The sequence below is a fragment of the Hippocampus zosterae genome, chromosome 11 (assembly GCF_025434085.1).
Source record: "Hippocampus zosterae strain Florida chromosome 11, ASM2543408v3, whole genome shotgun sequence".
In the NCBI taxonomy this organism is placed as follows: Eukaryota; Metazoa; Chordata; class Actinopteri; order Syngnathiformes; family Syngnathidae; genus Hippocampus; species Hippocampus zosterae.
This window is the reverse complement of record NC_067461.1, coordinates 13,967,258-13,983,140: the sequence shown is the minus strand read 5'-3', so window position 1 is coordinate 13,983,140 and position 15,883 is coordinate 13,967,258. Positions and strand designations below refer to the sequence as shown.

The 15,883-nt window shown below is 43.2% G+C and overlaps 1 protein-coding gene, 1 long non-coding RNA gene and 2 other non-coding genes across 8 annotated transcripts in view; all 4 read left to right on the top strand.

The window, feature by feature from the left end:
• Positions 1-11,774, top strand: part of arid4b (AT-rich interaction domain 4B) — a 35,844-nt gene extending 24,070 nt beyond the window's left edge. The window contains exons 10-24 of one of the 4 annotated variants that reach the window (XM_052081290.1): positions 38-114; positions 714-868; positions 954-1,026; positions 1,705-1,799; positions 1,893-1,990; positions 2,123-2,321; positions 2,401-2,612; positions 4,740-4,922; positions 5,824-5,908; positions 5,986-6,187; positions 6,287-7,489; positions 8,161-8,271; positions 8,351-8,575; positions 9,105-9,251; positions 9,637-11,774. In XM_052081290.1, coding sequence (XP_051937250.1) covers positions 38-114; positions 714-868; positions 954-1,026; positions 1,705-1,799; positions 1,893-1,990; positions 2,123-2,321; positions 2,401-2,612; positions 4,740-4,922; positions 5,824-5,908; positions 5,986-6,187; positions 6,287-7,489; positions 8,161-8,271; positions 8,351-8,575; positions 9,105-9,251; positions 9,637-9,785 — 3,214 coding nt within the window. In that variant the 3' untranslated portion in view covers positions 9,786-11,774. Of the gene's footprint in view, positions 1-37; positions 115-713; positions 869-953; positions 1,027-1,704; positions 1,800-1,892; positions 1,991-2,122; positions 2,322-2,400; positions 2,613-4,739; positions 4,923-5,823; positions 5,909-5,985; positions 6,197-6,286; positions 7,490-8,160; positions 8,272-8,350; positions 8,576-9,104; positions 9,252-9,636 lie in introns of all 4 variants that reach the window. The other 3 variants (XM_052081291.1, XM_052081289.1, XM_052081292.1) reach the window with 3 other exon arrangements.
• Positions 11,775-12,066: 292 nt separating this feature from the next.
• LOC127610814 (uncharacterized) overlaps positions 12,067-15,883 on the top strand; it is a 98,337-nt gene continuing 94,520 nt past the window's right edge. The window contains exons 1-4 of one of the 2 annotated variants that reach the window (XR_007965042.1): positions 12,067-12,177; positions 12,792-12,872; positions 13,276-13,387; positions 13,920-13,962. This is a non-coding gene — a long non-coding RNA (uncharacterized LOC127610814). The remainder of the gene's footprint in view (positions 12,178-12,791; positions 12,873-13,275; positions 13,388-13,919; positions 13,963-15,883) is intronic. The other variant, XR_007965041.1, reaches the window with a different exon arrangement.
• Positions 12,921-13,054, top strand: LOC127611030 (small nucleolar RNA SNORA14). The gene has a single exon (XR_007965197.1). It is a non-coding gene; the product is annotated as a small nucleolar RNA SNORA14 (small nucleolar RNA).
• Positions 13,435-13,570, top strand: LOC127611031 (small nucleolar RNA SNORA14). Its single transcript, XR_007965198.1, has one exon. It is a non-coding gene; the product is annotated as a small nucleolar RNA SNORA14 (small nucleolar RNA).

Genomic DNA, 15,883 nt, shown 5'->3' with positions numbered 1-15,883 from the left:
TGCTAATCGTTGTCACTTTTTTTTTTTTTTTTTGCAGTTACATGGTGTTACGGAAGGATGTTCGAGAGATCGACACAGATTGTCCCCTGAAGGCGGATGCAGGGCTGAAGTCAGGTGAGTTAGGGTTAACCCTTGAGAGGGCAGTGGACAGCTATTCCAAAGTTTTTCTCTTTTATGAATAAATCTTTTCCACAAAAAAAATCTTTCAAAACCTGTATGGTGGTTATCATATTTCCTGCATGAAAGGGCTAATTTCAATTTACTATACTGACGATGAGGCCATTAGTCACACACATTTTCGAAATGTTGTGTTTTGGCACATTAGCAGCAGATGTTCAATGTGGACTCAGGATAAAGTGTTCTTTAAATCCTCCCAAGAGTTTTTAATACCCTGATTTCTCATGCAGCAGGGCCCCTTTGTAATAGAGTAACCATAAACAAAACACTTTCTATGATTTGATTGTACTTGTGTTCCAGATTGTTGCATCATATCTGTATCTGCCTGCTTTACAAAAATTTAAAACAAGGATCTGCCAACGTTGTTTGATGCTGCTTACTCCCCCTAGTGACCCATGACAGAATTGTTCCGCAGTTCCGTGCAATATGTTTTGCTGTTAATGGGGCCCCTTTTGTGTTTGAATCAGGCAGTTAAATCAAGACTGGAAAGTGTGCTTTTGAACATCTTATTCACATTTTATGTGTGTGTCAAGCAGCGCTGGATGCAGCCTTGGAGTTTCAGCAACAGTCGGTCATTCCCATCACGTGGAAGACTGAAGTGAAAGAGGAAAGCTCCAGCAGTGAGGTGGATGATGATGAGGAGGAGGAAGAGGAGGAACAAGAAGAAGATGCCAGTGGCGAAGAAGAAGAGGTAAAGCCTGAGTCATGATCATGCAGATGTTTCCACACACTTCAAGTGGAAAGCAGCCTCAAACAGTTTGGTCTCCTGGATTAAGGAGGAAGTGGAGCCATATCCCGAAGAAAGGGAGAACTTTCTTCAGCAGCTCTACAAGTTCATGGAAGACAGAAGTGAGTTTTAAACAACTGGAGAATGCAACAATAATTCAAACAAATCGGCGCCGTTTTTACTTCAAACATTCATGTTTATAAAACGAGGAAAAGGAAAAGATGTGACCTGCGCTTCTTAAGCACTGAACTTATTCACAATATAACACTACATAAATAAATCAAATTAAGTTAAAGCCTGCCAACCAAATGAAAGTAATCTGATTTTTTTTTCACACAGTATCTCAGCCTATGCGATTTTATGAAATTTAAAAAAATGTTCATTTTAATGCATTGCAATGTCGATTTGAAATTGATTAATTGTTGAGCCCTCGCCAGGGACATGAGTAAAATCTGTCAATCAAAGTACACAAATTAACTCATTCAGTACCAGCCAATTCTAGACCAAGTCTGAAGACGTTTCAAAACCTCTTTGGGAGCGAATGAGTTAATAATGTATTTTAACTTTATATCTGTGTTCCTAGAGCCCCTACTTGATTTTCACAGATTGTCAAAGCCCCTTTTTTTTCTTTCTAATATTAAACTTTACTCCTCAAATAGACAGTCTGATTCACTGTTTGTAACGAGCAGTAAAAAAAAAAGGGAAAATTAAAACATCTTAGTTTTCTTGTAAGACCTTCAGCATTGATGTTATTCAAGGATTTGATCGTATTTTGATATGTACTCTAAATTCGATCACAGGAACGCCCATTAACAAGCGGCCTGTTCTGGGATATCGGAATCTCAACTTGTTCAAGCTCTATAGACTGGTGAACAAACTGGGAGGCTTCGACAATGTGAGAGCCACTGTGACGGTACTTGGATCTTGCCGATTGTTCTCTCGTGAGCTAAATCCGGAAGTACCCTCTGGTCTCCCCACTTTTACACAGATTGAAAGTGGCGCAGTTTGGAAGCAAATCTACCAGGACCTGGGAATCCCTGTGCTCAATTCAGCTGCTGGCTACAACGTCAAATGTGCTTACCGCAAGTATGTACAAGCGCTGCCTGCATCCACAACTCTACAGGCTAAACGCTGCTAGTTTCTTTTATCTGCTCCGCAGTGTTTCACCATTTCCAGAGCAATCGCTTTGCATCTGACAAGATTTGTGCTTTCATGCAGGTACCTTTATGGCTTTGAAGAATACTGCACTTCCACTGCCATCACATTCAAGATGGACCTCCCTTTGAAGCAGCCCCCCAAGGGAGAGTCGACGTCTGTGGTTGAGGGAGAAAACACAGCCCCCACATCAGCCAGCTCTGAAGAGCGAGAAGACCATGGAAATGGAGAACCAATCAGCACACCATCTGAGGTCTGCAAGGTGCAGTCACACTGTGGAATCTAATCATATTTCTTATGACAAGTGCTTTTGTATTAAAAGCATCATCGCTCTCCCTCAGGAAGAGAAACCTGAGTTGGTTCCAAACAAAAGTCAGTGCACATCTTCAAAAGCTGACGGAAAGGACAGCAATGGAAACAACACCTATGATGAGGAAGAGGAGGATGAAGACGGTAGCCCCCACACAGATGAAGGCTCTTCAACGTCTCGCCTTGGAGCTGAGAACATAAAACAGGAGCATGACGAGGACCAGGAGAGCAAGGACAACTCTGGGTAGGTGGTTTGATGGATGACTCCACAAGCACGGTTATTTAAGAAAATAGCACAAACAGTGTGGGTGGAATGGCGTCATTACTCAGTGACTCCCTTCAAACTATGGCCAATGTGCTTTTGATAAAGACCAAAGACGACGTCTTTCCTCGGTGGCAGCACCTGAAGCCGTCATCCAGACCTTTTCTAGCACTAATTCCCAGTGGATCCACAATCCACCTAGGCTTGCTAACTAGTGGAGCGAGAGGAAGGCTTTCCTCGCTTCATCCAACTAAGTTCTTACCCACTCTGCTTTTATAATTAGTCATGGCTTAGTCTGCATCAGCTGACAAAGGCATCTTTCAGCAGCATAGCCTGACTAGTACTCTCACCTGGCATGCGTTACCCTGTGCTTTCTCTCTCTCTCACTGTCTCTCTCCTGCCTCATCCATTCGACAAACGACGCAGCCTCTTGACTTTCACCCTGCCCTGATAACGGCAAAGTTAGTTATCCTCTGCAATCTTGTCTGACAACCTCGTCTTCAGTTTAATGAAATGTTTCATGTGTATGTATGTGTGTGCGTGCGTGTGAGCTATTGTTGTCGCTGCCGCTTTCAACCGCTACACATAAGGCTTTCTGTGATGACAAACGTTCGGTTTTTGTCATTAACATGTTGTCTGCTTTGTTGGGCGGCAAATAAATTGAGGTGCCGCATTTGAGGCCTTGTGTGGTTGTTTACCTCATACTCTGACATTTGTGTCGACTCGATCGAGGCTCTGCAGAGCGTTGTTTCTTTGCCACAAACCACCGTGAAATTATTTTTCATAAACTGCCTTTACAGTTGTTGTATTGCAGTGCAGTGCATTATGCCATGATGTCCATGACTGTGCTGATTTGTCATCCACTAAAATAGGAAACTTTGCTACTTTTTTTGAGGGAGTATTAGTCGACTTCTACTATTTCTTTATTTATGTCTTTATTTATGCTTTATACTCAACGTGCACAGTGGCGGGGCTGACCGTTATGTAATGATAAACAAAGAAAAATCTAATCTACAAGTTATAATCTTGACATCTCAACATATACTTGTAACTGATTTGTGATGGCAAACTCGCTGTTTGACAGGCCTATTAAGTTGATTCTGTTCAGGTTTTACAAGGAACCCATTTTTCTTGAAAATGATTTGTGTCCAGCCTTGAATCATTGTGCATTATTATGCAGACTTATGAAAGTCAATGGAACAAGAAGCTATTTGAGCTAAAGTTATACGTCCCAACAATGTTTTGTTTCCCCTGTCCAATAGTTTACCAACCCACTTATTGTTCTTATCTCACCAGTGATGATTTTTCTTCAAAGTTGAAAAAAAATGCACAAGAATCTCAGTATTATCGGGACCGTATGATGCTATGAAATGTTTCTTTAGTACGAAAATAGGCTTCAGTATTATATTTGGGTTTTTATTTTCTTTTTTTACATCGCTATGTCAAGAATGTAATCAGCTGCTTTGATTGTACCACTTGCTGCACTGAAAAGTGCATCTTAATTGTGCCATATTGAAAATGAGCTCAGAGCAGCAGTCATTCACTCTTGAGGACTGTGGAGAGTTGTCACAGCTGCTCTTCATGGTAGCTAAGTAAATTGAATGTTGTAGTTATGCTTCAGGTTGCTTTGTTGCTTGCCAAGTCGTGCTATGCTGTGCTAACCTGCGGCCGTTGAGGCCCCTGTGGCCCCTGCGTCATAGCCACTTAACCAGCTCTCCTCAATTGCCAGTTGACCCGCCAGCTTTGACGGTTCCTGACTGTTTCTCACTAGCTCCTCCCTGTGGCTGTTGTGTTCTCTACAGCGTGTGAATGGCAATCCCAAGTTGGCTGTATGCACCTAGGGCTGGATAGTTAGTAGTCTGGACTTTCCATGAATGAAGTATTATGTTTGCAACATTCAAGTGCTCTAGTTTGGAAGGCTTATCATGTATTATTCAGTCTGTTGTACTGTAGAGGAGGGATAGGAAGCTTAAGAGGTCTGTCAAGCGGATAGAATAGCTTCAGAAGGTTGGATGTTAGATTGCAGCGACGTGGGAGGGTGTGTGGGACTTCTGTGGTTTTCTCTGGAGCAGACTAGGGACAGGAAGTGCTGAACTGTTTTTCTTGCAGGGATGACAACAGTCAGGAGGGGGAGGAAGGGGAAGAGTTTGAGTGTTACCCCCCGGGGATGAAGGTGCAGGTGAGGTATGGGCGAGGCCGCAGTCTGAAGACGTACGAGGCCACTGTGAAAGAGGCAGACGTGGAGGGGGGAGAGGTGCTCTACCTGGTGCACTACTGTGGCTGGAACATCAGGTAAGACAGGACGTGGGGACAGTCACCTAACTTCTATATTCACCCTCAAACAAAATCACATCTTAACCTTCAAATTGCCCTGTGGGATTACCACTCTGTGGATATCCCCGCAGCAGTGACAAATGCGCTCCTCCTCACAATTCTGCTTCATCTGATCTCTTGGTCAGAGCTCACTGAGCCCTCTAGTGGCAGAAACAGAATTGGGCACGGGGTTGATGTGGGAACGTTCCTCAGCTCCTCTTAGCCTACCGTGATTGAATCCCCTGTCTGTCCACCCCCCAGCTGTCCGAACGGACATGCTGAACTTCTGTTTCATGCTTGGATTGGCCACACGGTGGTTCTAGTGAAATCCCTGTAGATCCTGTCGTTCTGAGTTACGCTAATCTCACAGAGGTCAAGCAAAGTGCTGTTTGTTACACTCACCTCTATCTACCCCCTTTTCCCTCCCCTTCCCTGTGGGCTAGGTTTAATGTAGTGTCAACTAGGGCGTTAGGGCGACTAGTTAAAAAAAAAACAATCAAATTTCATTGTCTCATTGTTATCGTGTGATCTTGTGATAATCTAACGACAATGGTTGTTCTCTGCATTGTGTATGTGTCTGATGTTGTGAGATGTCGTGCAACTGTTCATGCTTGTCATAAGATCCAAATAGCACTCTGTGTTCTGTCGGTTGTGGTGGTCGATGTAAATATCTTTCTTTCCTCATTGTAAGGCTTTGTCTTTAACACTATTGGATATATTCCTCTGTTCTGAAGGCGTTCTGTATCACAGCAATGTTTCAGGCCAGACAGCGGAGGTGGCTGTGTGGTGGGTGGTGGTGTGATGTTTTATTGAGCTCCTCTCTAGGATTTGATTGATGAAAACTGTCTTTTGTGTGTGTTTTTGTCTACCTGCTCTTTAGATATGATGAATGGATCAAAGCAGACAAGATTGTTCGACCAGCCAATAAGAATGTACCGAAAATAAAGCACCGTAAAAAAATCAAGGTAACAACATGTATAACTTTTTACTATTTGGCATGATGACATGAAGTAGATCCCTGATTTATATTCACTTCTGACAGAACAAAGCCGAGCGGGAGCGAGACCGATTGGAGAGGCTCAATGACAGAGACATCCTCGGTCCTTCACCCAACAATAACCGTGTCTCTCGCTCCAAGTGTGACCTCAGTCAGGATGTCTTTTCCAAGCTGGATGAGGGTGAGGACCAAGGGGCCCAGCAGGACTCTCCACCCAAATCTATTGAGATTACATCCATCCTCAATGGTCTGCAAGGTAGCAACACTTTAACAGTTCAAAACGTCTTCATTCTCACGTGTATCTAATGAAACAATCTTTTGGTTTTTTTTTTCTTATTCAACTCAGCCTCTGAATTGTTCTCAGACGAGAGTGATCCTGAGTGTGAAGGAGAGCAGAGTAAAGAAGACCGTGGTACTTGCAGGGATGGAAAGGGCCAATCGGAGCTTCAAAAAACTTCAGAATGGAGAGAAATTGGCACTCCACCAAATGGATCCAAACCTTCCGCAGTCTCAGGGAAGAGCCTTGAGATAATAGGTGGGGAAGTGGGGAAGCGCAAACCTGATTTGATCGGAGAGGCAAGCACCAGGAAGAGAAAAGCTGAAGGGACGGCAGAGAGGACCCCAAAGAAACAATCCAAAGCGAGGAGGGCCACAAGGAGTGCAGACTGGTTGCCTGGAGGCTCCTCCAGGAAACTGGAAGATACGAGTGCTGGTGCCATGGAAGAGAGAGGAGCCTCATCTAGCAGCAGTTCGGATGATGAGGGAGCAGCAGTTTCTGGTTCCCAGGCCGAGGGCAGTGAACGAAGCCACCCAAAAACCAAAGGTTGCCCTTCCAAGAAGTACAATGGGACAAAGGAGAAGAGCAAATCCAGCAGACAAGCAGGGTTCTGGGACATTCCCGAAAAGCGGGCCAAAATGTCTGGGAATGGAGAGGACAAGTCGGCTGTGCGCTCAAAAGGCCAAAAGGACGTGTGGTCCAGCATTCAAGCGCAGTGGCCAAAAAAGACTCTCAAAGAGTTATTCTCTGATTCCGACACAGAGGCCGCTAATTCTCCCCCTCCGCCTGTACCCTCGAGCCTGGAAGATACAAGTGTTGTGCAGGAAGCAGGACCTGAGGACGACGCCTCGGAAGAGCACATAGAAAATGACAAACTACAAGAGTTCCCAAGCAGCGGCAGTAACTCTGTACTCAACACACCACCCACCACACCAGAGTCCCCCTCAGGTAGAGGCAGTACATTGGAAGACGGCGTCCAAGCACCACCGCCTTCCCCACCGCCCACACACCCCGGTCTGCCTCCAGTCTCAACTTCTTCAAGTCTCTTGCCAGGACTGGTACAGGAGGAAGTGGCATGCCGACGGAGCGAGAGTGACTGCAGCACAGTAGAAGTGGAGAGTCTGAGTGGGGAGCTCCCAGATCTTTCACGGGATGAAGGAACGGGCTCCCCACCAAAAGTGTTTGATGCCCCGCTCTCCTACAACAGCAGCAGCAACTGCAGCCTGGAGCTGAGCAGCAGCAGCCAGCATGACAGCGAGCAGAAGTCCAAAGGTAGAAACTGCAAATGAGCTTCATACAACACATACTTTTCCACGATCATCTAGCGCAGAGGTGGGCAAACTACGGCGCGCGGGCCGAATCCGTCCCGTTGGTCTTTTTAATCCGGCCCGCCGAAGGTTGGTCCACAATTAAGGTTCGATGTGAATGATTGCATTCATTTCAATTGGACTTGTAATGAGAGGCATTTCACCCGCCAGAAGGCGCATTGACTTGAAGTTGCAGAACACGGGGAGGGAGGGGATTTTTTCGACCACCTAGGACCTCTGTATCGCTCTCCTTCTACTGGTCTGATCACAAACCATCTGCAGTAATGCACAGGCTAAAATAGGTCATCAACAACACTGTTGTCATTTTAAAAAAGTATATTAATACAGGCGGGGGACACCCTGAATCGGTTGCCAGCCAATCGCAGGGCACACCGCTGGGATAGGCTCCAGCACCCCCCGCGACCCTAGTGAGGATCAAGCGGCTCGGAAGATGAATGAATATTAATACAGTACTTTCATTTTGTTCTGTTGATGTTTGATATGGACTGTCAACAAATGCAGTCAATGCGGCCCCCAGTCAAAAAGTTTGCCCACCCCTGATCTAGTGCATAAGTACAAAAGAACGAGACCTTTGGTCTACACATGCCCTCATTTTTGTACAATTTGTCATTATAGCATCTGCGAGTCAGAAACGGCAAAAAGAATCACAGACGGGCAGCGTCTCGAAGAAACAGAAGACTAACCGCAAGAGCCTTGTTGTGCCTCCCAAAAAGAATAGGAAAACAGGTAACCAGATGTTTGTGATTAGCCTGTACACATCATGTCAGGTGGAGCGGAACTCAGAAATGGTTCTTGTGTCCTTCAGCCAACAGCAGTGACAGCGAGGACCAATCTCTTGTGGAAGGCTCGCCCAAACCAGCTACCACCAAGAATGACACATCGGACGTCAAGGTTGCTGTTTCGCCTAAGTCTCACGGCCGATCTCCCACGTCAAGCCATAAGTACCACAAACAGGGTGACGCCGATCACTCGCAGCACCGGGAAAACCATGGAAGATCGCCACGGATTTACAAGTGGAGCTTCCAGATGTGTAAGTGTGGCTAAGACAGTGAATCGGCCGCTCTGTAAACATTCTAACGGTTCAGCTAACCCTCATTGACCGCACCCCAACCATCTTATACCCAAATGTTAGCTTCATCCATCCATTTTCTAATCCGCCTATCCTCACAAAGGTCGCGGGCCTGCTGGAGCCTATCCCAGCTGTCTTCGGGCAGTAGGCGTGGCACACCCTGAACTTGTTGCCAGCCAATTGCAGGGCACACCTAGACAAACAACCATCCATGCTCACAATTTAGAGTGTTTCATTAACCTGCCATGCATGTTTTGGGAATGTGGGAGGAAACTGAAGTGCTCGGCGAAAACCCAAGCAGGCCCTGGCAGAACATGCAAACTCCACTCCACACAGAAAGGCCGCAGCCAGAATCAAACCCGACACCTATGCATTGTAGGCCGGTGCGGCATAATATACATACAGATTTTTTTTCGGGGTAGTTTAGCTGTTGTGGGCTATTTGTTATAGTCAATGATATTCTGCCTAATTCAGATTTATTTCTCACCAGCTGACCTGGAGAAAATGAACAGTCTGGAGAGGATCTCATTTCTTCAAGATAAGCTTCAGGACATCAGGAACCACTACCTCTCTCTCAAGTCTGAGGTGGCCTCCATCGACAGACGGCGAAAGCGCATGAAGAAAAAAGAACTGGAAAGTGAGTTGCATGTACCGTGTTTCGGACTGTCAACTCTCGCATCCGGACTCCAACTCTCACTTCAAAGTGGCTCTAGATCTCATGCTGGCCTACTTGATTTTGTCATGAGCAGAGGAACTCGATGTGGGAGGGTGGTTATTATGTCAATTAGCCCAAGTGTTATGCAACAGTTGGGCGGAAGTGCAGAATGACTTGCTCACAGACAGATTCAAAAATAGACTGAGAACAAAATATTTACTTGGTGTTTTAATTTCATACATGATGGATGGCCAGGGTTTCCAGATACCTATAACTACTAGAATACAAACCAATTTATAAAAACGACAACAAAAAAGTTTGACATACAGTATGTACCTCGTAACCAAACCCTATTCCTGCTCTGTAGGCACTGTGGCCGCATCATCTTCATCCTCCTCCTCTTCACCGTCCTCAAGCTCACTGACAGCAGCAGTCATGTTGACGCTGGCCGACCAACCGGTATCGTCATCATCCTCTTCTTCACAGAACTCCGGGGTATCAGTAGAGTGCAGGTGACAGGATGTAGCAGCAAGGAGCCGCCGCACTAAGCACTTAACCAGCACCCTGGGGCCACTGCCCCCATTTCCTTCCCAGAGGATGGTCAGTTCAAGCTACATACTGTAACAACTCGGGCACAACACCAGACCAGAGACAAAAAACAACAACAAGAAATAAGCACTATTTTTTATTGACAACTGTTTTCTTGACAAGCTAATGGCACTTAAGTGCACTTTCATGACAATTGCATGGGGGGTGAAATTTGTCTAAACAGATTCACAATTGTCTTTTGTGCTCTACTTAATTCGAATTGAACGTTTATAAGATTGCATTTTTACAAGCAATAGCTGTTTCCATTTGATAAGAAATGCGTTGGTAAGGGATGTTTTCCATTCAACTCCCTCCTGTGCTCTTTCCTCGTAGCTCAAAATGGTGCCGCCTGAGCTCACTGTTCAATTGAGGAATTCAGATGAGCATTGCCACATTGGCATTAAGGGCAAAATAAATGTGTAACTTAACAATGTTTGCTGTCCACCGCTGTCATAAAAAGACCAAAACTTAGTTGGCAACATTGCTCATATCTTCTTCAGGCATGCAAATGTTTGCATTGAGTCTTGGAGGTCACTGGTAGCCACAGTGGATGGAATGTGGCATGATTCTGTAGTGCCTTTTAGTTCTTTTCCATGTGGCACTTGGAGGAAGGACAGAACTTTTTACTGCTCCTCCTCTCAAATCAGAGGGTTGCCTGAAATTATATCCCTTACAAAAGACTTTAAAATGCAGTGTAACTGAGTGATTGTGTGTTTGTCTGTATGTGACGGACAGTGAATAATGGATAGTGATGGCAGTAATATTTAATTGTAGAACTATACTGGATCACCTGTAATCTACTACTGAATACTTATCCATCTTGGGTAGAAACCATGCAGTGATGATGAACACGATGGTCGCATTACTTCACTTCATCTGCCCTTTTTTTTAACCATCTCTTTGTTCATGTCTCCATTTTTAAGTACAGTAGCTGTCAGTCTGTCTTGACTTAAGACTTGCTGCATGTCCCCAACTGGATCATTGACTTGAAAACAGCCATAAGAGGTATTCACAGTTGAAATGAAGCCGAATCCCATGTGTACAGTGTACCAAACAACGTGAAGTTAGTTATTTGTTAAATGTGTGTTGTTCTCATTAAGGCAAATCATAGCTTCCCCTGTACTCATTCATATATCCACTGTCACCCTTCTTCTCATACTCACCCTTACCAAAAAATAAAAATAAACACTTTTCCATGTATTATGGCAAGAATAAAGGCAAAGCTATTGTAAATGTGCATTTATATTATACATTGATGTATATGGATACATTTTCTGTTCCCTTTGTATAGACCTCTACTCACTATACATTGATGTATATGGATACATTTTCTGTTTCCTTTGTATAGACTCCTACTCGCTGACCTGAAGTTACATTTTGTTTAGCACTTGTATGTAATTGTATGCTTTTGTTATAGATTTGTATATTGAGAAGTGTTTTGAGTCAAGCTATTTAATATCTTGCACTGTTAATAATGTACTTTTCTGTACAGACAGGTTTATGCTTTTAACTGTACTTTGTGTAAATATTGAGTCACAACGTGCATGTTCTCCTTTTCCCCATACACTTAGTCTCGAGCGTTTTTTTTTTGTCAATTTTGTTTGACTCTTATTCATTTTAATTGTTGTTTCCCCATACAGTATTTTGATTTCCCATTTTTAAAAATTTAATGGTTTACTTTTTATTCTTTTTTTTGTTTTCATTAGCTTGTGCTTGTAAGAGAAGAGTGGTGGTTGTTTAATGAAACTGACCTATTTTCCAAATCGCATGGAAAATGGTTAGGGTCAAAGATTATGATAAAGGAGCTTGTTGAAATAGTATTTATTAGGTTTATCAGATGACGGTCATTGTGTAATTTATTGTAAAAATGCAAAGCAAAAGCCTCCGTTTGAAATAAATGCCATAGTTTGTGAAATATCCAGGTTGACTGTTGGTATCATTTATAAATTGTTATGCTGTATTCATGTTTCTTTCCAATTTTATTTTTTGTTTTATTGTTTTACTATCAAACACAAACTATATGGTTTGACACTAATGGTACACTTAAAATAACTGACGTCTGCTGTAATTTTTCCTCAACCCCCCCCCCCCCCCCCCCTCAAAATGTCAGACAACTATTTTGAGGCTGACGGTAAAAAGGAAATTGATATACTGGAATGTGATTGGTCTTGTATGTGTCACTCCAAACCTAAGCCAATGCTACTTTGTGGACCTTTCAATTGCACCGGCCAATCATTGACTCGTAATGTGCAGCGTTGCTCAAGAAGTGCTCCTTGGCCAGCTACTCCAGAATTGACACATTTTTGCTGTTTAAAGAACGGTGAGATTACGCTCTTTTCTTTACTAGCCTTGCTAAACTTGAACAAATCCTCGTTTATGAGGAATACCACGTTAAATAGAGACCAGAGCAGGGTTTAATTGAAACGATCGCAAGTACGATAGCTTGCACGTGGCCCACGGACCGCACGTAGGTTACTTTTGAATGTTGCTTGTCCAGCAGTGGATATGTTACTTATATCATGCTAGCATCTTGTTTAATTGAATTGGTTTGCAGAGTTGCTAATGTAGATACTCGTGTTGAAAAGAGCACATCTCGTTCGCTTTCGATCATTATCCTAATGAAGGACACTGCATTCACACTGTTTGAAAGAAGTCAAATAAGACGCTATCTCCAATATTCTGTTTTACAAATTAGTTCTTTATCCAGCTTTAAATGTGGTTCTTTTTAGTAGCCCGAAACTGCGTTACATCATACGCTACAGCTATCGGAACTGCAACTAAGCACAACTAATAGTTCGACAATTTGTCCACCAAACAACTTGGAATGCAGTTTTGTGCACCTAACGTTGTAACGCATGTTGTATCAAACCCAACAGGGTTATTTAATATTGTGTAGAAGGGTAATACCGTCTAACATTTTCTGGCCTGTTGCAGGTAAATATGACCTACAATACCATCTCCGCTTCAAGCAGACGTCCACGTCAACATTTCCCCCACCATCTTAGCACTGACAAGGTGAGCAATTCTTTAACACAGCAACAATAATAATGTTATTATTTCTGCTGGCATCTTTAATAAACCCCACCGTTGCCATTGTGGCCCCTGGGACAAGAAAAGTTGCAAGATCAATCTTAGAACATCCAAAACCAAGCGCCACTTGTCTGATGCTCTTGGTTATTTCACCTCTAAGACACAATTCTGCGTGATCTATATTTCTGTATTATGTTTCTTTCCAATTGAGTAGTCGACTTAACCTCAATATTAATGTTATAATGACAAGTGGAATACAGACCTCTGCCAGGGCCAAACATGTCCCCATGTAGGTTACATTTAACCCGAATGTGTTCTTTAATACTGTACATAAACTCTGTTCAATTGCACAGCTGTCTGTAATGTAAATGTTTCTCACCTGGAACAGGTAAAGATGACCTGCACACTAGTGTGTGTGGTCAACCATGGCAACATTTTCGCAGGTTCAAGCAGGCCTGTACCTCCACATGTTCCCAACCTACCATCCTAGCACTGACAAGGTGAGTTTCGCTATATAGTAGCAATGTAATAATTTCATTATTTCCCCTCGCATCTTTAATAAAACCCCCCAGTTGAAATCTGTGGCCTCTGGGACAAGAAAAGGTGCAAGACCAATCTTAGAACATCCAAAACTGAGAGCCACTTGCCTGTTGCTCTTGGTTATTTCACCTCTAAGACCAAATTCTGTGTAAATGGTCAATTGAGTGCACTTCTAATGTTTTATCCACACCACATGTTGCTTTATAAAGCTTCAAATGCACCCATTCCCACGCATTCATACACCAATGGGAGGCTGCTGCCATGTCAGCTGTGAGCAAGTTAGGGTTTAGTGTCTTGCTCGTGGACACTTTGACGCAGTCACAAGGGTCAATGATCTACCCCACAACCTACAGGTTGAGAGATGACCACTGTACCACTGACCCATGTGAGAGTCATTTTACTGGGTAGGTTTACTGATTGTGGCGATGAATGAGCAATGTGATACCTTGAAACTCTACAGTCTGTGGATGACCATGCCCGTTTGCTTTTCAGCGTGGCCTATTAAAGAGAAGAGGACAGAAAAGCGCAGACACTGGTAAGTTGTTCACTGTGTGGTAGGTCGACTCCAGGTCAAATGTTAAACTCTATCACAGATGCTATGTACATGCCGCAATACCATCCCCATTGTTCCTGGAAAAAGTTCCTATCTTATCTAAAATATAGGTGTGACAAAAAAGAAATTAGGCTTTTAACTCATTTACACCCTTTGACGTATAAATGTGTCAATTAGCGCATAGCCTCTCCCTCCCCATGACGTATTAATACGTCAATCACATTTTTTCATGGGGGAGGGTGCAAGAGAGTCTGATGCAACTTCTCACCAAAGGATTAGCATTTTTGTACCTCCCGTGGGGCACATCACCCACAAATCGTCTCCCCGGCGACTTTCAGCGATGACGGCAAAGAGGCTGCATTGCTTCGCATGGCCGACGCCGGGCGCACGTCAGCGATTCGCTGGAATCGTCTCGTAATGACGACGGCAAAAACGACGAATACGTGCCTTCGGACATAACGGAAAGCAGCTGAGAGTTCTCGCCAGAGCCGCTGGAACAAGGAGGTAACTTCTGTCTAGCTTGCAAGTTCCCATTCAAAACCTCATCACTTCTTAAGTCTCATCAGTCACTTTTATGCACCGCTACATTCCCCGCTATACTATAAAGTTGCCAGTAACACTAATCATTTATGTACGGTTGATGCGTCTCGTAGATGTGGATGAAAATATGCACCGTAAATGTGCTGACTTGCGTGTCGCCATAGGTTTAACAAAACAAAAAAACGGGACACATTTGGTCCGCTCAGCTCTGCTAAAACCACAAGTGTTAATATTCAATATTCATATTCCATTTCATTCCAAATTGGATGCTGAGCAACGTGGAATGAATGGTTTAAATAGCAGTGTGCGAGCATGTATGTGTGTGTGAGAGATGTGGAAAACAACAATAAAAAAAATAGAAAAATAAAAGTGTGGTAATTGTACATACTACTATAAATTACAGATTGTCCAACCAGAAGCCAAAAGATGACGACTCCTTGCTTTGGTGGTGGAAAGAAAGGTAAATACAATTATTGTACCTCACTCTGCAGCAAGATTTATTTGCAAATCTTTTTCTATAATTTATAGGTCATGCATCTGGACGTGGTGGGATGAATCGATGTGGTGACAAACTGGATGGAAGCCAAAAACCATCCTCTCCACAGCTGCACTTTCGTTCATTATTAAATTTGCACTTTTGTTCAGAGTTGAATAGTATTGTTGTGTGCAAATAAATTATTTTGCTACAAAAACATTATTTGTAATGTTCTTTTGTAGGAGGAACACATTATTGAGGTATTTGAGCTGTCACAAAAGCTAAAAATAGTGTAAAACTTGAAATGATGCTTGAAATGCGTGCTTTTACAAAAAGCTCATTTTCTCTGGATTTCTGCAGAAAATCGGCCTTTTCCATAAAACTTAGCAGTTTTCTAATGCCTAATGCCACTCTGGTGTGAGGGCAATTCTACCTATTTCCCAGAAATTTTGTCGGATGCCTGTTTGGGTACCAGAAGTGATTGCAGTTCAAGTTCATTTCCTCTTGGTTACCTTTTGAAGCGTATATAATGCTATTTCTCTGTAGATTTTGTAATATTTAATATTCAAGATATAATGTATGAGTAAAGTTTTGTTTCTTTTTGTCACACCGCATAATTTTTTTCATACATGAATTAAATCTACCTGAATCCCGCAAAAATAATCAATGTTTTGGATTATTGCTTAGCTATTAGCACATAAGTCTCCCAGTTTTTAAGTTGGCATTCGGTCTCAATTTTATCCAGTCTCTGGCCCCAAGGTCAGCTTGGAAGGAGTCCGACTTGGTATGGCAGTATGGAAAGTAAATGGATAGCTGTGTTTTGTTTTTGCAAACCTATAGATGGCAGTAGCAACGCGCAGTAGCGCTGCTGCTCTTTCTCCATGAAAA